This window comes from Oncorhynchus kisutch, linkage group LG13, assembly GCF_002021735.2.
Source record: "Oncorhynchus kisutch isolate 150728-3 linkage group LG13, Okis_V2, whole genome shotgun sequence".
NCBI classification, from domain to species: Eukaryota; Metazoa; Chordata; class Actinopteri; order Salmoniformes; family Salmonidae; genus Oncorhynchus; species Oncorhynchus kisutch.
Window position 1 is genome coordinate 53,169,504 of NC_034186.2, and position 17,500 is coordinate 53,187,003.

Here is a 17,500-nt window from a genome sequence, read left to right on the forward strand (position 1 = left end):
AAGAGCTGAGGTCTGGCTGTTGCACCCGGGGCGTTGGAGTAATGTTCTTTGTGTTCCTGCACATGAGCACAACCCTGGAACACAGTATCGACTGGGAGCCGAACAACAAACAAGCAGCTCATTGCCGACCACTGTGGGGCACCACTGCCTCTGATCACTATAGACATGGAGGCACATGGAGACACAAAGACAACACTAATTAATGGGGAGCAGTGTGAAGGAGGCAGGGGACAGAGAAGGCCGCTGCCTGTTATTCCTTAATGGTAATGATGACCCTAGTGCTTGTCATGTGGCACAGAGCAAAGGAAGGCCTTAGGACTTTCGTCACTTCTGCATTGAGAGAGGGAAGGGAAGATAAGGGAGGGAGGGGAGACAGGGGGAAGTGAGAGAGGAAAGGTAGAGAACACTGAAAGAGAATCAGGTAAGAGAGATCTGTACGTTAGAGAGGGAAGGGAGATGGGGCAGGGAGACCGAGGGAGGGAAGAGAGAGAGGGGATAGGAATGAGGGAAGGGAAGGAAGAGCGAGAAAGCGGGGAGACTGAGAGGGGGGCTGGAAGGGGGACAGGGGGAAGGTAGAGAGTGCCCCCAAGTAGCAGAACAAGAGATGAAAGCTCAGTGTGCCTTGGTTACCATGAGCACCAGATCAATAGAAAATACATTTTCTCTGCGTCTCTCACAGCCTGTTTGCACGATGGAGTGATCTGGTCGGGGTGTGTGTGGAGGAGAGGTAATGGACAGAGGGAGGTATTCAGGGTTGGGGAACAAGGTTAACTACAGGTCAAGAAGCATGAGATGTAGCATGTAACTGGGATTATTGACTGGTCTAGTGTGCGTGCACGTTCTTGCTTACATGTGTACATTTTGTGCGTCTGCATGCGGGTGAGTCTGTGTGCCGTTATGGGCAGGTATTCTTTCATCCTCAATAATGCACCTTGTTATCAGCAGTGGATGTTACAGTGCAGAGCATTTAGATTGATCCATAACTAGATTTCCTCCTGCAGCCAATCCATGTCCCACGAGTTAAACACTTGCCATTGATCAATGCTGAGTGGTCCTAGGCTCTCCAATTGAAAATCAGTTGTTTCAAACCCCCACCTAAAGGAAACCCTGTTTTTAACCTGCCGAGATCAGATATAATATCACCTGATCATAGAATAACATGCAAACAACCTATACACAACTTGTCATTTATTAAACATAAATGTTTGTCTGTCAGTGTACCTTGCTTATTCTGAGATAGAGGGAAACATATTTTAGAAGGCACAAAATGGTCACTGGTGACGTTCGGCAAGGTACGCCAGTGACAAATGATGATTTTATGAAGGTGGTGCATGAGGTGGCCGAAGGGATTAGGTGGGGATGATACCCTTTTTGTTTATACTGTACAAAGTTGAAAATGGAGAAACTCTTCCTTTAGCTGGAACGTTAGCCGGGCTCAGGTTCTGCTATAAAGTGTTAAGGGATTTGAGAGAGTTCCGATGCAGGTGAAAGTCGTTGATCTCATTAAGAAGAGAGACACTTACCTGGCACATCGAATACAATTATTATCCCTGCAGCCCTTATCAGAATTTTATAGGGATGTCATTTCAATGTTGTTCTTATACAACCCACCTGGCTGCAACCTAATATAGAGAAAATCACTGGATTGGCTTTTTGATACATTAAGATGAGCAAAACCGGCCGAAGGACAGAGGAAGAGCTTTTGAGGTTTGATCTTTTTTTGTTGTTGTTGCACTGACAGCTCTTTTTGAGATTTTATGTCAATGAGATCAATTATTATTACTGTTGTTGTTTATTATTATTCTTAGAAGTGTGGGCTTTTATTAGGGCATGATGCAACAGGTATGTAACATTCAGGGTTGGGTGCATGCTGATCTCGAGTCAGTCTGTAGTCCAGGCTCTTTTACTGTGTGCTATTTTATCAGGCGTTGTTAATATTAAACCATTCTTAACAGGCTGTTAGCACGCTGTTATTTTGTGAAATACCTCTTTCTAGAACTCTCATCAACTTCGAGAGAGGAAAGAACATTCATTATTGCTCTCAACTTCCTGTGAGGTAATCACGCTGACCGAAACCATTGCTTGGAACAGACAGTATAAAAAAATATGGAATTTCCCACCAAATTGCCACGGTTAAAGTGGTTTATGAGAGCCAGCTTAGTGGTCTGTTCTGTTTGAGTTGTCATCAGCGAACCGCTCTGATCGCCGAGGCCTCTCGAGCGTTAAAGGTCTCCAATGTATCCACGCTGCACTTTCTGTTAACAGACTTTGCACTCGTTTTCCAGTCCCGAGCAAACACACCCGGTCAGCTTTGTCTGCTGTTAAAAGGCCATTATGCCTCCATTACCTTGGTCTGCTCCGGGGCCTACACTCAGGCTGCAGCCACAGTCCCCTTGGTATGTCTGTGTCCGCCCTGGCTCCAGATCCTCCTGACCTGTCTGGCTACCTTAGCTGACCCTCTCCCCTGCCTTTCATTCTGTCACCCCCCACCTCCACTCCCCGGAATAGAATTAAACAAACAGCAACTGGGACATTCTAACCAGGATGTCTCGTGGTGCTGTCGCTGTGGTTCTCTTTCACTGTCTAGGCTCTCTGAGCACATCCCATTGCAGGTTAAATGTTTTCTCATGCTGGAGAAAGTTTCAGACCATGTGGGTGTATTTTTCTATCAACTTGAACTTGCTCTTTAGGAAAGTGTGGCTAAAGTTTGTGGGACCGCCATTATGAAACCACAACTGTGTTCTCAAGCAGTCAACCTTTTTAAAGTCAAAATAGCTAAAAGTGACTCGATTCAGATATTCAATTTGAATTGAAATGCAACTGGAAGGAATTGCTGAAGGTCTTGGATATAAAAGATTATACAGAGAAAAAAACTAATCTAAAAGGGGGAAAAAAGAGGAGGAGACTTCTACCTTCTTTTTTTTTTTAATGAACGACCAATCCTGTTCAAGATCTCCACCGTCTTGCCTCTTTCAAGAAAATGTCATGATTTCACCATAAGTCAATTATTACCTATTTCATGTTTGCGTCTTGGTTCTGATTGCATTTGGGACCTGGCCCGTCCTCTGCCTTTCTAATGGGTGTGTTGCTGCCTTGCCTATGCTGCAGCAGACTGCATTAGTCTGTCTCAGGGCTGATTGTGTTAGAGCTCTATGCTCTTCTGTTCTGGCTGAAGGAGAAGAGGATATGAGTGGGTGCTGCTGTTTTTCAACCTGGCTCCCTTCCCTCCATCGCTCCATCCGCCGTTTGCTCGTTTGTCTGTTCGTTACTAACTCCATTGAAAAGCTCCAAGGGTCAGGATGTAAAATGGAGAGTGAATCACAACATGCCGGGGAATTAGATTTTCTTCTGGGCCTGTTAAAAGTTGTATTTTCTTGTCTATCAGACAAGACTGCGAGGAATGTGTGCTTTAGTAGTTTGTTTGATGCTTGCACTTTAACAACAGACTGAGAGAGAATACCTCAGTTTTGTCTCGCTCTCTTTCTCTCTCCCATCCTTTGTTCCTCTCTCTCTTTATATCTACCGTTAACTGACAACATTTAATGGAAACACTTGAGTGAATGAGTTATACAAAGTACACTGTATTGAAAGCAGGTGCTTCCACACAGGTGTGGTTCCTGAGTGAATTAATCAATGAACATCCCATCATGCTTAGGGTCATGTATAGAAATGCTTGACAGACCATTATTTTGACTACCATGGCTATGTCCCCATAGGATGCCAATGCCCCCATCCACAGGGCACGAGTGGTGGTCACTGAATGGTTTGATGAGCATGGAAACGATGTAAGCCATATGCCTTGGCCATCTCAGTCACCAGATCTCAACCCAATTGAACACTTTATGGGAGATTCTGGAGCGACGCCTGAGACGGCGTTTTCCACCACCATCAACAAAACCCCATATTATGGAATTTCTCATGGATGAATGGTGTCGAATCCCTACAATAGAGTTCCAGACACTGCAATGTGCATTCATCCCCCCCATCCTCTCTCCTGTAACTATTCTCCACGTCTTTGCTGTAAATGAGAATGTGTTCTCCGTCATTTTATCCTAAAATAAGGGTAAAATAAAACAATTCATTTTTTAAACTATTGTGTATCATGGTGGTTTCATGATTTCAGGGGGTCTTTTCAAACAGCTCTTACACTGAAAATGCATTATCATCATGTTCACAATTTCACAGTATTGTTCCAACCTTGTAGTGTGGAAATGTAAACACAAGGAAAATTACATTTTTGACTGCACTGGGCCTTAGTGTTGAGCTTTTTGAGGTCGGTTTCTGTTCGATTTATAAAAAAGAATCATGGATTTCGGTTTCGATTATGTGGTTTGAATGCTGTAACAACACAGAATAAAACAATGAATACATGATAGTAGTGACTGCCCATTACTGCTTATCACTTATTAACCATCATTTATTCACGTAGAAAATCACTATTTTGTAGCTCTTTAAAGTAAATAAGGCATACATTCGAATACCATCTATCAATCACTTAGACCATGTCCTTTCAGGTAGAGATGCATCACGAAGCATCAGCTGCTCTATACCCCCTTGTAATTGCACGTTCTTTTGCCTCTTTCATAGCAGGTGTAAAAGAAACACAGACCGGACAGGTGGATGCGCAATGGATTCAAGTCATTGTAGTTATTTACCATGTTTTATGCACTAAACTCTGTTGAATATTGGCCTGTTGGAAACTACAACTCCCTACTACATTGCACAGTTCAGGCTGGATCTGATTTATCTCTAGAGAGTTCAAATAATTGAACCGATTTTATAGGTCAATTAGTTAAAAAATGTAATAAAAGAAAACGATATTCCGGTAAATTGCTCAGCTCTACTGGGCCTTTAATCAGGCTGTCTGTTTTCTAAGGTAGGTGTTGTTGTTTTTTACCTTCAAATGTGTTGGACATAACATTTGGCTCCTAGACATCCATTGTGTTTCACCTCAAACTGTAGATAAAGGAAATAATAACTGTAATTACATTTTATTTCCAGTTCCAACCACAGGGGAAAGGTCAGTTAATAATCTGTTAACAGGTTTCCATTTATTTTGTGACATTATTATTTTGAAATGGAAGAACTGTTGAATTGGATATAAAACCATTTAAATGATAAGGATTCCTTTTGGCTGTGTGCTTTATATGGTCTTTGTTGTACTAACCGAATATATTTTCTTTCTTAGTCCAATGTCTATTCGGCAGGAATAATTTATACTTCATGCCTTTATTGGGAACAAATACAAAATATGTAATCTATCTTTGTACAGCTATATGGTAGATTAGCTATAGCTATCTCAAGCATTTATTTAATCAGTAGAAGTAGATCATCCATTTACTGTACATCTGTGTGCATGTGTATTGTCTCCTTATGTGCATTTAGCTACAGTCTTTCGCTGTGCCTTATGTCAGGCCGTATATGAAAGAGGCTGATGGCTCAGGCATTTGTCTCGGTGGCTGGGGCTACCACTAGCTGGTACAGCGGGCACTAGACCCTGGCACTGCCACAGCAGAGATCCTGGCCACTCAAAAGCATTGATTGTTGAGAGCCACCATTCATCACTGGGCCAGTGTTCTCTGCTTTGACACCATTGTTCAGATTCTCTCACTGTCTCTGTCTTTATCTCTCTTGTCTTTTCTCTCTTTTTTTCTCACTCTCCCTCTCTCTCATTCTCACTCCCTCTCTCTCATTCTCACTCCCTCTCTCTCATTCTCACTCCCCCTCTCTCATTCTCACCCCCTCTCTCATTCTCACTCATTCTCACTCCCTCTCTCTCATTCTCACTCATTCTCACTCCCTCTCTCTCATTCTCACTCCCTCTCTCATTCTCACTCCCTCTCTCTCATTCTCACTCCCTCTCTCTCATTCTCACTCCCTCTCTCTCATTCTCACTCCCTCTCTCTCATTCTCACTCCCTCTCTCTCATTCTCACTCCCTCTCTCTCATTCTCACTCCCTCTCTCTCATTCTCACTCCCCCTCTCTCATTCTCACTCCCCCTCTCTGTGTGCGTGTGAGAGTGGCTGAAGCAAATGTGAGAAGTGGTTCGACAGTGAACTTGCTAACCCATATAGTTGGTTCACTACTTTTGGCCAGAGTCTCCTATCAGGCAATAGAGTACCATTATGGGCACCTACTATGTTGATATCCATCTGACCAACCGTGTGCTTCACTGGAGGGACTGGTCAATAGGCACTGTATAGGACCTGGGTCCACATAATGCTTCCACAGAGTGAGAGAGTGGCCAATAGAGAAATGTACACTATACATGAGAATGGTCAGCAATGTCTTGTGGAGTCATTCATTCTGTGATTGGACTACATGCACTGGGTGGGAGTTTGTGTGTGTGTGTGTGTGTGCATCGCATGTGTGTGAGTTAGTGGGTCCAGAGTCCCAGGGTCCACGTCATCTTGCCTCGACCATCTGGCTGGACAATCGGGGAGTGTGTGAACAGCTGGTGATGGATAGACAATGGTTATTGTAGAGGAAGGAATGGACATCCATCACTCTGGGAAAGCATTTGGACCTAGTGTAGCCCACTGCTTCCCCAATCCCAAAATGGATTCAAATGATTGACGTACAAATAGAACTGTAAATGCCTCCCAAAAACATATACAGTTTTCTGATGCTTCTTTCCTAACAAACTTGCCAGAGTGAACTTTCCCTGAACCTGTGTGATAGGAAAGTGTCTTCTGGAAATTGAGTGAGCTGTGTTTTGCTGTCCTGTCGATACCAGTGCAGATGGTAGAGATAGATGTGTCTAGATGGTCTGTTTTTATGGTGTTTTTTCTGACTCTCCACTTGATACAAGCACTCAGGATGATGAGTTAATTATACCAGTGGTCAGGTAGCGTATTGAACAACGTAACGAAGTCTTTGGTTGTCTAGGCAACGCCCCCCCCCCCCCCCCCTCCCTGCAACAGCAGCACACATAGAAATAGAATGAATAGGACAGACTTGGCACCTCTTACCCTGGCAATTTGACTACTAAACTCATGGGTATATTCGTAATGTCTACCTGGTATGGTAATGCAACAATTTCCATGGTAATGTAGCATATAAATTCTAATTATGTAAACTGATGTGGCTCATACAATGAAATGTATTTTTTGTAATGTTGAGTTTTAAAAAAGACCAGGTCATATCAAGCAATATTTGATATACGGACAAACAATTTGTGAATTAGCATGGACAAGTTGCAGTATGAGATATCCCCAAGGTATGTTTGAGCAAACCACTCACTTGGTAACACCTCTATCTGTAAAACCTGTAAGCGAAATCAGTACAGGAATCCAATTAACCCCCTAGAGTCGATTGACACACCGGTGCGTCAATCGAAGTTAATTTAATTCAATAAATAAAAATCCCCATCAAAATCCTTCTATTTGGTAGTGTCTGAACACAAACTAATGAGACCTCACTGTGGAAAGGGGAGATTCTAACGAGCACGATGGTGTTCTCCGTTTTGCTCTAGGACCCCCACAATTGTCACGGGATGCATCTGAAGGTAACCTGTACGGATTTTTTTTTAACTAATGGAAGTTTATTTCTTATATATACACTTCCATTCATTTTAGAAAATATATATAAAGAAATATACTTCCATTCGTTTAAAAAAAATCCGTACCGGTTGCCTTCAGATGCATTCAGATGTTCTTTGTTTCTGGCCATTTTGTGCCTGTAATCAAACCCACAACTGCTGACGCTCCAGATACTCATCTAGTCTAAAGAAGGCCAGTTTTATTGCTTCTTTAATCAGCACAGCAGTTTTAAGCTGTGCTAGCATAATTGCAAAAGGGTTTTCTAATTATTAATTTGACTTTTAAAATGATCAACTTGGATTAGCTAACACAACATGCCATTGGAACACAGGGTTGATGGTTGCTGATAATCAAATCAAATCAAATTTTATTTGTCACATACACATGGTTAGCAGATGTTAATGCGAGTGTAGCGAAATGCTTGTGCTTCTAGTTCCGACAATGCAGTAATAACGAACAAGTAATCTAACTAACAATTCCAAAAAAACTACTGTCTTATACACAGTGTAAGGGGATAAAGAATATGTACATAAGGATATATGAATGAGTGATGGTACAGAGCAGCATAGGCAAGATACAGTAGATGATATCGAGTACAGTATAACATATGAGATGAGTATGTAAACAAAGTGGCATAGTTAAAGTGGCTAGTGATACATGTATTACATAAGGATGCAGTCGATGATATAGAGTACAGTATATACGTATGCATATGAGATGAATAATGTAGGGTAAGTAACATTATATAAGGTAGCATTGTTTAAAGTGGCTAGTGATATATTTACATTTCCCATCAATTCCCATTATTAAAGTGGCTGGAGTTGAGTCAGTGTCATTGACAGTGTGTTGGCAGCAGCCACTCAATGTTAGTGGTGGCTGTTTAACAGTCTGATGGCCTTGAGATAGAAGCTGTTTTTCAGTCTCTCGGTCCCAGCTTTGATGCACCTGTACTGACCTCGCCTTCTGGATGACAGCGGGGTGAACAGGCAGTGGCTCGGGTGGTTGATGTCCTTGATGATCTTTATGGCCTTCCTGTAGCATCGGGTGGTGTAGGTGTCCTGGAGGGCAGGTAGTTTGCCCCCGGTGATGCGTTGTGCAGACCTCACTACCCTCTGGAGAGCCTTACGGTTGAGGGCGGTGCAGTTGCCATACCAGGCGGTGATACAGCCCGCCAGGATGCTCTCGATTGTGCATCTGTAGAAGTTTGTGAGTGCTTTTGGTGACAAGCCGAATTTCTTCAGCCTCCTGAGGTTGAAGAGGCGCTGCTGCGCCTTCTTCACGATGCTGTCTGTGTGAGTGGACCAATTCAGTTTGTCTGTGATGTGTATGCCAAGGAACTTAAAACTTGCTACCCTCTCCACTACTGTTCCATCGATGTGGATAGGGGGGTGTTCCCTCTGCTGTTTCCTGAAGTCCACAATCATCTCCTTAGTTTTGTTGACGTTGAGTGTGAGGTTATTTTCCTGACACCACACTCCGAGGGCCCTCACCTCCTCCCTGTAGGCCGTCTCGTCGTTGTTGGTAATCAAGCCTACCACTGTTGTGTCGTCCGCAAACTTGATGATTGAGTTGGAGGCGTGCGTGGCCACGCAGTCGTGGGTAAACAGGGAGTACAGGAGAGGGCTCAGAACGCACCCTTGTGGGGCCCCAGTGTTGAGGATCAGCGGGGAGGAGATGTTGTTGCCTACCCTCACCACCTGGGGGCGGCCCGTCAGGAAGTCCAGTACCCAGTTGCTCAGGGCGGGGTCGAGACCCAGGGTCTCGAGCTTGATGACGAGCTTGGAGGGTACTATGGTGTTGAATGCCGAGCTGTAGTCGATGAACAGCATTCTCACATAGGTATTCCTCTTGTCCAGATGGGTTAGGGCAGTGTGCAGTGTGGTTGAGATTGCATCGTCTGTGGACCTATTTGGGCGGTAAGCAAATTGGAGTGGGTCTAGGGTGTCAGGTAGGGTGGAGGTGATATGGTCCTTGACTAGTCTCTCAAAGCACTTCATGATGACGGATGTGAGTGCTACGGGGCGGTAGTCGTTTAGCTCAGTTACCTTAGCTTTCTTGGGAACAGGAACAATGGTGGCCCTCTTGAAGCATGTGGGAACAGCAGACTGGTATAGGGATTGAGCAGACTGGTATAGGGATTGGGCCTCTGTACGCCTATGTAGATATTCCATAAAAAAATCTGCCTTTTTCAGCTACATTAGTAAATTTCAACATTAACAATGTCTACACTGTATTTCTGATCAATTTGATGTTACTTTAATGGACAAAAAATGTGCTTTTGTTTTAAAAAAACAAGGACATTTCTAAGTGACCCCAAATGTTTGAATGGTAGTGTATATACAGTACCATTCAAAAGTTTAGACACACCTACTCATTCAAGGGTTTTTCTTTAGTTTTACTATTTTCTACATTGTAGAATAGTGAAGACATCAACTATGAAATAACATATGGAATCATGTAGTAACCAAAAAAGTGTTCAACAAATCAAAATATATGTTATATCGGAGATTCTTCAAAGTAGCCACCCTTTGCCTTGATGACAGCTTTGCACTCTCATAGATTTAGGACAGACACTTCAAAACCTTGTTTCTTATGCTACATTTTTTGGCTGTCCTTTTTGCCATTCATGCATATGTTACTCAATGCTTTTCTATGGGCTCTAGTAGTAAAGAACAAACTATAGATTTTTTTTCAAATCATTTTTTCAAATAAAATAAATATATATACCCAAAGAGGTCCTAAAATTGAAAAATGTAATTTGACCATCTTAAAACAATTCCATATGTCAGCTTAGCACCCCCTCCTCCCCCAACGTCTTAGACTTTTTAAAGAATTAAACATAATGTAAAGAGGAAATGTCATGAAACAAGAAGAAATGAAGCAATTAGACGAAAGCCCACAGTACATGTTCATCTAAAGCAGAATAATGGTGCGTTGTGCTCGGGGCGTAAACAAACGCCATTGTCACCGACTGGATTTGCTCTTTTTCTGTTTAAATGTGCCAGTGATCCAGGACAGTGGTGGTGGGAGAGGAAACTAACTAGTGTATTCTCTGGGCATACTGTGAAATGTAGGCTGCGTTAGCTCACGTTCACACAGCTCGCGGCTGTTTTGTCGAGGAGATGGCAAGGCAATTGCCCTTCCCCATTAGAGACCAAGTCCCAGTGTTCACGCCCGCATGCATGCACACAGACACACACACACTGTGGATTGATCAATAGCAACCTGTTGATGCTGCATCTGCCTGTTCTGTGCTGTTGTTACCTAACACCTTTTATCTGAGAGAGAAGAGATCATAGGCTAGAAACCCTATGGGAGAGAGAAATAGAGAGAGGGAGTAAAAGACAGTGGGAGAGAGAGAAAGTAGAAGAGTAATATACTGAAGGAAAGAGAGTCAGAGAGAGAGAATGCTCTGAGTGACATGTTTTTGGCCAGTAAACAGATTAGTGCGAAAAGCATTGGGTGGTGTTGACAGAACAGAGTTGAGGTTCCATCATCGCTGGTAGTGGTGCCAGCCTCACTGGGACTAGATCAGATTACGATGTAAACCTCAACACTGATGCTAAACAAGAACAGGAAGTGTAACCCAGCAAAGTGGATTTTGTTTTGCATGAGTGCATGCTGAAATAGTGAAGATTGGCACTACCACTGACACATTTTTCTAGATTTTTGTCCTGGGTAAAAGTTGATATCACATACATGCTTAGGGGGAAAAAAGTTCTAGAAGGGTTCTATCACTGTCCCCATAGGAGAACCATTTTTGGTTCCAGGTAGAACCCTCTGTGGGAAAGGTTCTACATGGAACCCAAAAGGGTTGTACCTTGAACCAAAAAGGGTTCTTCATAGGGTTCCTCTAAGAGTGTACACAGGTTTGGTTGAACTGTTGTTTCTGACATACACATGATTCCCCATTTGGATTGAGCAGTTGTAGGAAGTGAAGGTCACAGAGGTCATGCAAGGGGCTTGGCGTTTCAAGGACAGAGGCGAAACATAAGAGGTTTAGCTGTAGCGTCTGTAGCATCTCCTCTATCTGCCGCTGAAAAATCTCCAGAGGACAGCCTGACCATGAATGCCTGATAAGTCTGAAGACAGAGGGTCATTCTACCCGGGGCCTGTGGGTGGAGGTCCTTGAGCCATGATGAATGCTGTGGCAGAGTGGGCAGTGGCAGTTTTTTACTCCTGGGTGGGAGGTCTGGTCAAGGGCCACATAACTGCGCTGCTTCTTAGAGGAATACTTCCCGTGCCTGGGTCCCACCACTGTAGGTGGATCCTGGCTGGCTCCTTGTTGTTGTTCCAGACGCTGGTCCACCAGAAGGCCAAACGTCCTCTCCTCTACAGGGGCCTTGAGGAGAGGGCCAAGGCCCACTCGCTGCATTCCTCTTCTCCTCGTCTTGTCTGTTTGTCAAGAGTTTGTCACTGTGGGTTGTCGCTTCTCCTTCTCCTCATCTCTCTCTCGGCACTACAGAGCTTCTTTTTATGGAACGGTCATAGCTTGGTAAATAAACATCTTTAAAGTACATTCTAAGAAAAAAAGGGTTCCAAAAGGGTTCAGCGGCTGTCCCCAAAGGAGAACACTTTTTGGTTCCAGGTAGAACCCTCTGTGGAAAGGGTTCTACATGGAACCAAATGGGATTCTTTAAGGCTTCTCCTACTTTAAAGGGTTCTCCTATGGAGACAGCTGAATAACCCTTTTTGGTTTTAGACAGCACCTTTTTTCTAAGAGTGGAGATCATTAACGGTCCTGATTGAAGTGGTCCGTCTCCCCAGCGAATATGTACTGTATCATTATGAGTGGCTGTGTGCTTTTCATCCGTTCATCATCTGTCTCCAGCCAGGCCCTGTGCCTGACTCAGCCTACCCTGTGACGGACACGTTGCCGTGAGAGCCTCATTAAATGTTCTCATCGTAAAAGCACATGAATAATACGAAATTGATGAGAGGGACCAAGAGATCAAGAAAAGTGAGCGCAGTGTGCTACATTGCAAACCCTGAAGCAGCTCTGTAGAGACCCTTCTACCTCCTACCCCCTCCTCAGTGTCATGCATCAGCCCGCACATTCATTTCCCCGAATGTTGTTGACAAGCACCAGTGTTTTATCATTCCCTGCTATCTCTGCTACTGCATCTTTGTTTGGGGTAGAGGGGTAAGCATGATTTTGTTCATGTAATAAAGGAGCACACTGGGATAAATCGCCTCTTTCTCTTTCGATCCCTGTATCTAACTTTTTCATCTCCCCCCCCCCAAAGATGACGCAAATGTTTATTTGCTTTGGACCTGCTTCTGCCTGATTTTTTTTTATCTTTGACATTCCAGTACCACTTCATTAGTATATTTATATTATAAAGTGGGGCCGACGTTTCTGACACAACTCAGTGTCTCACAGCAATATTAGGGAGCATTAATGAAATGTAATCGTCCACAGTTTTTAAAGGCGTCGTAGCCGTGCTCCACGCTCCTCTGAGCATATGACTAACAGCATTTCCTAGTAGAATATGGAGTTGTATTCAGCTCTGTTATCTGTAGAGGGAACAGTGAGCTTAACTTATTTGGCAGGGAGAGTGTGTGAGGGAGACTATTTAATCAGCATTCAGCCCTGTTGATTGAATGACTGATGATATGTGATTAAAGTGGAGACGGTGGCCCGGTGCAGACGTATTCTGAGTGCATCTGCAAGTAGTTGGCTGAGCCTAATGGAGACAGAGTCCTGTTCAGGTCTCGGTCACAGTATTGCTGTTAGGGAACCAAAGATAAAGCATTAAAGGGGTATTCCACTTCAAAATCAAAGTCAGTTTAGACTTTTTTAAAGCAGTCTAATGTCAAGATGACTATCTTTATAAACTTTATTCATAACTATATTTTCTAACAATGCACACGTGGAATATATGGGCAATGCAAAACTATACAATTGTACATTTGTTGGTGTTTAATTTTCAGAGGTGTTTGAATGTCAAAACACTCTGGGTTGTGCACACACATAGGTATACAGTTCCTTTCCCAGAGTCCCAAAGAGAGGGAGAAGGAAAGGGGGTTAGACAGATTATTCAGTGTTTTTGTGTTTGCCAAGCATACAAGATGCAAAGTGACTTGTCGTCATACTGTAAGTGCAGTGGAAAGTGCTAATCAGAACAATGCTATTTGATGGCAGTTGATGATGGAGGTGATGGTGTGCGATGACTCTAACATAACAGGGCCACTGCCGGGAGGAAATAAGTCTGAACAGTTTGCTCATATTGTGGAGCTGCTGGAGCACCGGAGCACAGACACGGCTTTCATCATTTTATAACATCAAATCACTGTGTCTTTATAGCACCGTCACAGCGGCACACACCTCAATCACATCTACTGGGAAAATATCTCTCTCCCTCATCCTCTCTCTCCATTCTATCTCTCCCTCCTTTTCATACTATTTCCATGTATCCCTCTCCTTTTTTTTCTCTCTATTGTCTCTTTCTCCTGATCTGTCTTTTTTCTCTTTCCTGCTCTTCTGGTCTCTCATATTTCATGTTGTGAGGTGTAGGGTCACAATTACAGTTGCCTTTCACCAAGGTGACAATGGATGTTTGGTTCTGTGATTTTGTTCACTGGGAAAGTATCAAGGTCTTAGTGACTCCTAGAGAAATAAGAAAATACGTGCTGGTGGCGTCCTGGTTCCCCAATGGGCTTTGAGCTTCGGTTGAGACCAGCCGTCCTTCAATCCTTTCACAATCATATCTAAGAGCAATTTGTTTTAATAAGTAAATAGCTTCCGCTACAGAAAACCTGCTTTCATCTTAGATATTTAATTTCAGTGTCGCCCGTTCAAGTGCCTGTGATTTTTGTCGTTGTAGCTGACTCGAGTAGTATGGCTCTACCTCCATGTACATCATTCACACAACTGTAACAGTTTCGGCTTATGTGCTTTAATTGTACTCAGATCCACGATGGCCCTTTGGAAGATCGCTGATCCGGATTGTAATACGTCTCTTTGATCATAGAATCGGAACATCTGTCAGTAGATCCAGAACTTTGGTTCTCCAAATTGCAAGTTTTAGTTTTTAAAATTATAAATGCAGTGATATTCTTCCATCTGAACGCCTTGTTGATCCATTTTGAGTTACTGGGGCGGCAGGTAGCTTAGTGGTTAGAGCGTTGGGTCAGTAACTGAAAGGTTGCTGGATCGAATCCCTGAGCTGACAAGGTATAAATCTGTCATTCTGCCCCCTGAACAAGGCAGTTAACCCACTGTTCCCTGGTAGGTCGTCATTGTAAATAGGAATTTGTTCATAGCTGACTTGCCTAGTTAAAGGTTGATTATAAAAAATAAATACTGTTGAGGTCTTTCTCAAACCCAATGATCTGCTCAAACCGGCTCAAACCAACGCCTGCCTTGCAGTTGCTCAGGCATCAGATAAGTGTCACTGTGAATCGGGTTGAAAATCCATACTTATAGGAGTTATTTTAGTGACAATGGCCTCCTTGTCCCACATAAACAACTATGCGGCTCTGACAATAGACCACTGTTGAGGAAATATTATCATGCAGATTCCACTGTTGTTTTTTTCTACACCATTTCGTCCAGTATAGTGTTTGCATTGTTCTTCAGGGAGCGCTGTACTCCATGCCCTGTGCTCCGGGAGCTAGCTAGCATGGTGGCTTCTGTCAGAGGGGATAAGTTACAGTTAGTGCCGTAGATCTCAGCATCACCCTAATGGCCCTAGTGTCCATTTGCACATGTGGAAAGCAAATGGAGAAAGTTGCGAATTAGCGTGTCAGCATTGGACATTTTAAATGACAAATGACTAACCTAGGGATATGAGTACCACCCTGCATCCCACTGCTGGCCTGAAGCTAAGCAGGGTTGTACCTGGTCGGTCCATGAATGGGGAGACCAGATGCTGCTGGAAGTGGTGTTGGAGGGCCAGTAGGAGGCACTCCTTTCTCTGGTCTAAAAAAATATATTTCCCATTGCACCAGGGCAGTGATTGGGGACATTGTCCTGTGTAGGGGGCCGTCTTTCGAGTGGGATGTTAACCGCGGTGTCCTGACTAAATTCCCAATCTGGCCCTCATACCATCGTGGCCACCTAATCATCCCAAGCCTCCAGTTGGCTCATTCATCCCCCTTCCTCTCCCCTGTAACTATTCCCCAGTCATTGCTGTAAATGAGAATGTGTTCTCAGTCAACTTACCTGGTAAAATGATTCCCGTACTAGTACAGGAATGTGGAAAGTATGCCATTATCATTCCAAGAGAGCTATTGTGCTTGTGGTGGGGGTTTAGGGGATGATATGTGTGAGCTATGTTACTTTTATACAGTATTATAACTATAAGGAACTTTTGCCAAAGACTGAGGAGGAGACATTGTGAAACCGTTTTGATAGTCGGTAATGACCCCTACTAACCATGTATGGTTTTCCCAGTTGCAGTAATCTCCTAGTTATGTATTTGATCTGTGTTCTAGATCTATTACAGGGCATGTCACTCAGGATCCCTTCTCTGTTGAGTTTCTCTGGCAGAAAGGGCAGGGTCTTGTCAAAGGGACTCATTGTGCAGGGCCCTTGTGCGCCATGCAGGCCCATGGTCCAATAGATAACCCTTGTTTGTTTCTGCGCAGGCCTGGATGAGGCAGATGTGAACCCGAACAATGGCTGCCCCTCTGAGAAGGCGGCGGCGGTGACTGACTCCACGGGCACTGAGGGGCCCAGCAGCTCCTGGAACGAGGCCAGCACAGCTGATGCTGACGATAGCGCCGTGCCACGCCCCCACCTGGTCCGCCTCTTCTCCCGAGATGCCCCGGGCCGCGAGGACAACACCTTCAAAGACCGCCCTTCTGAATCAGATGAGCTACAGACCATCCAAGAGCACAGCGGAGCGGGATCAGAGTGCGGTTCAGAGGATCAGGATCTAGACTAAGTTTGTTTCTTTGCTCTCCTTTCTCTCTCTTAATACCCCCTCCGCTCTTACCTGAGAGACAGAACCCCACTTACAGAGATACTAGCTGCACTACCCAACCCAAACCACTGACATGGCAACTGCAAGCTCCTCTGGACTGTCTAGCCTGGGAAGGAAAAAGAAGGCCCCTGGCCTTATGGATCAAATTGGGAACTTCTTTGGAGGGGACAAGAAGAGGAAGAGCAAGGTGAGGAAAGGAGAGAGTTTGATTTGTTTGAAAGATACACCTCTAATGTACCATGGTTAATTTTTGTGTTCAGCCTTAAGTTGAGTGACTGATGTCTGATTTGTGGTTTTGGCAGATTGTGAGCTGCAAGAAATTTGTCACAAGTTTTTGTTTCAATTTGCTACGATTTTACGTCTTTAAGAAAATAAAAATCATGTGATCTACCAAAGTTTAAGACATTCACCTGAAATGGGCTTATTTGTGATTTAATGGCATTGAAAACTTCATTTAGACACTGGATAACTGATATGGGTGTGGTTTGAGATTGGTGTAGCGCAAAGAGGCTTTGACTTAGTCTTTCGAATAATTGTTTTGTAATTGTTATTTTATCGTGGTACTATCATTAAAATTGTACATTTTATTTCAGTTAGAGCTTCAAAGCATCTGCGGTACTTATATGGTCATAAATATATCTAAAACTGGAGCCATTTTAAAGTTGTGTATCAGGTATTTTTAAGAGAGAATAATAAATGAATAAATGTCAGCACCCTTACTTAGATGTATTTTGGGAGAGACTGTTATGATTGTTAGGCTACCAATTTTCCTGATTTATTAGCTGTTTGCCATTTTAACTGTGGATGGTCCATGGTGGAGAACTATAACCTAAATGCCTTGCATGGACCTCCATCGGGTACCTCCATCGGGTGTCTTCGACTAGGATTCTCTCACTCCTTCTTTACAAAGACAACTCTAAACCATAATATTGTACATAATCCAACATAAATAATATAATATACCATAGAATAGGAAAAAACATTTATCTGCGCTAAACCTTATCCTATATGGGTTTGTGTAGAATTCA

General features: G+C 43.5%; 1 protein-coding gene across 16 annotated transcripts in view; it reads left to right on the plus strand.

The window, feature by feature from the left end:
* The window catches only part of LOC109902195 (myelin basic protein), a 73,765-nt gene that overhangs the window by 40,997 nt on the left and 15,268 nt on the right, over window positions 1-17,500 (plus strand). For 15 of the 16 annotated variants that reach the window (XR_004202457.1, XR_004202456.1, XR_004202458.1 and 12 more), the window contains one exon: window positions 16,135-16,659. Coding sequence is in view for 13 of the 16 variants with exons in the window: in XM_031786545.1 (XP_031642405.1) it covers window positions 16,546-16,659 (114 nt within the window). In the remaining 3 variants the exon portion in view is untranslated. Of the gene's footprint in view, window positions 1-16,134; window positions 16,661-17,500 lie in introns of those variants that run through there. The other variant, XM_020498348.2, reaches the window with a different exon arrangement.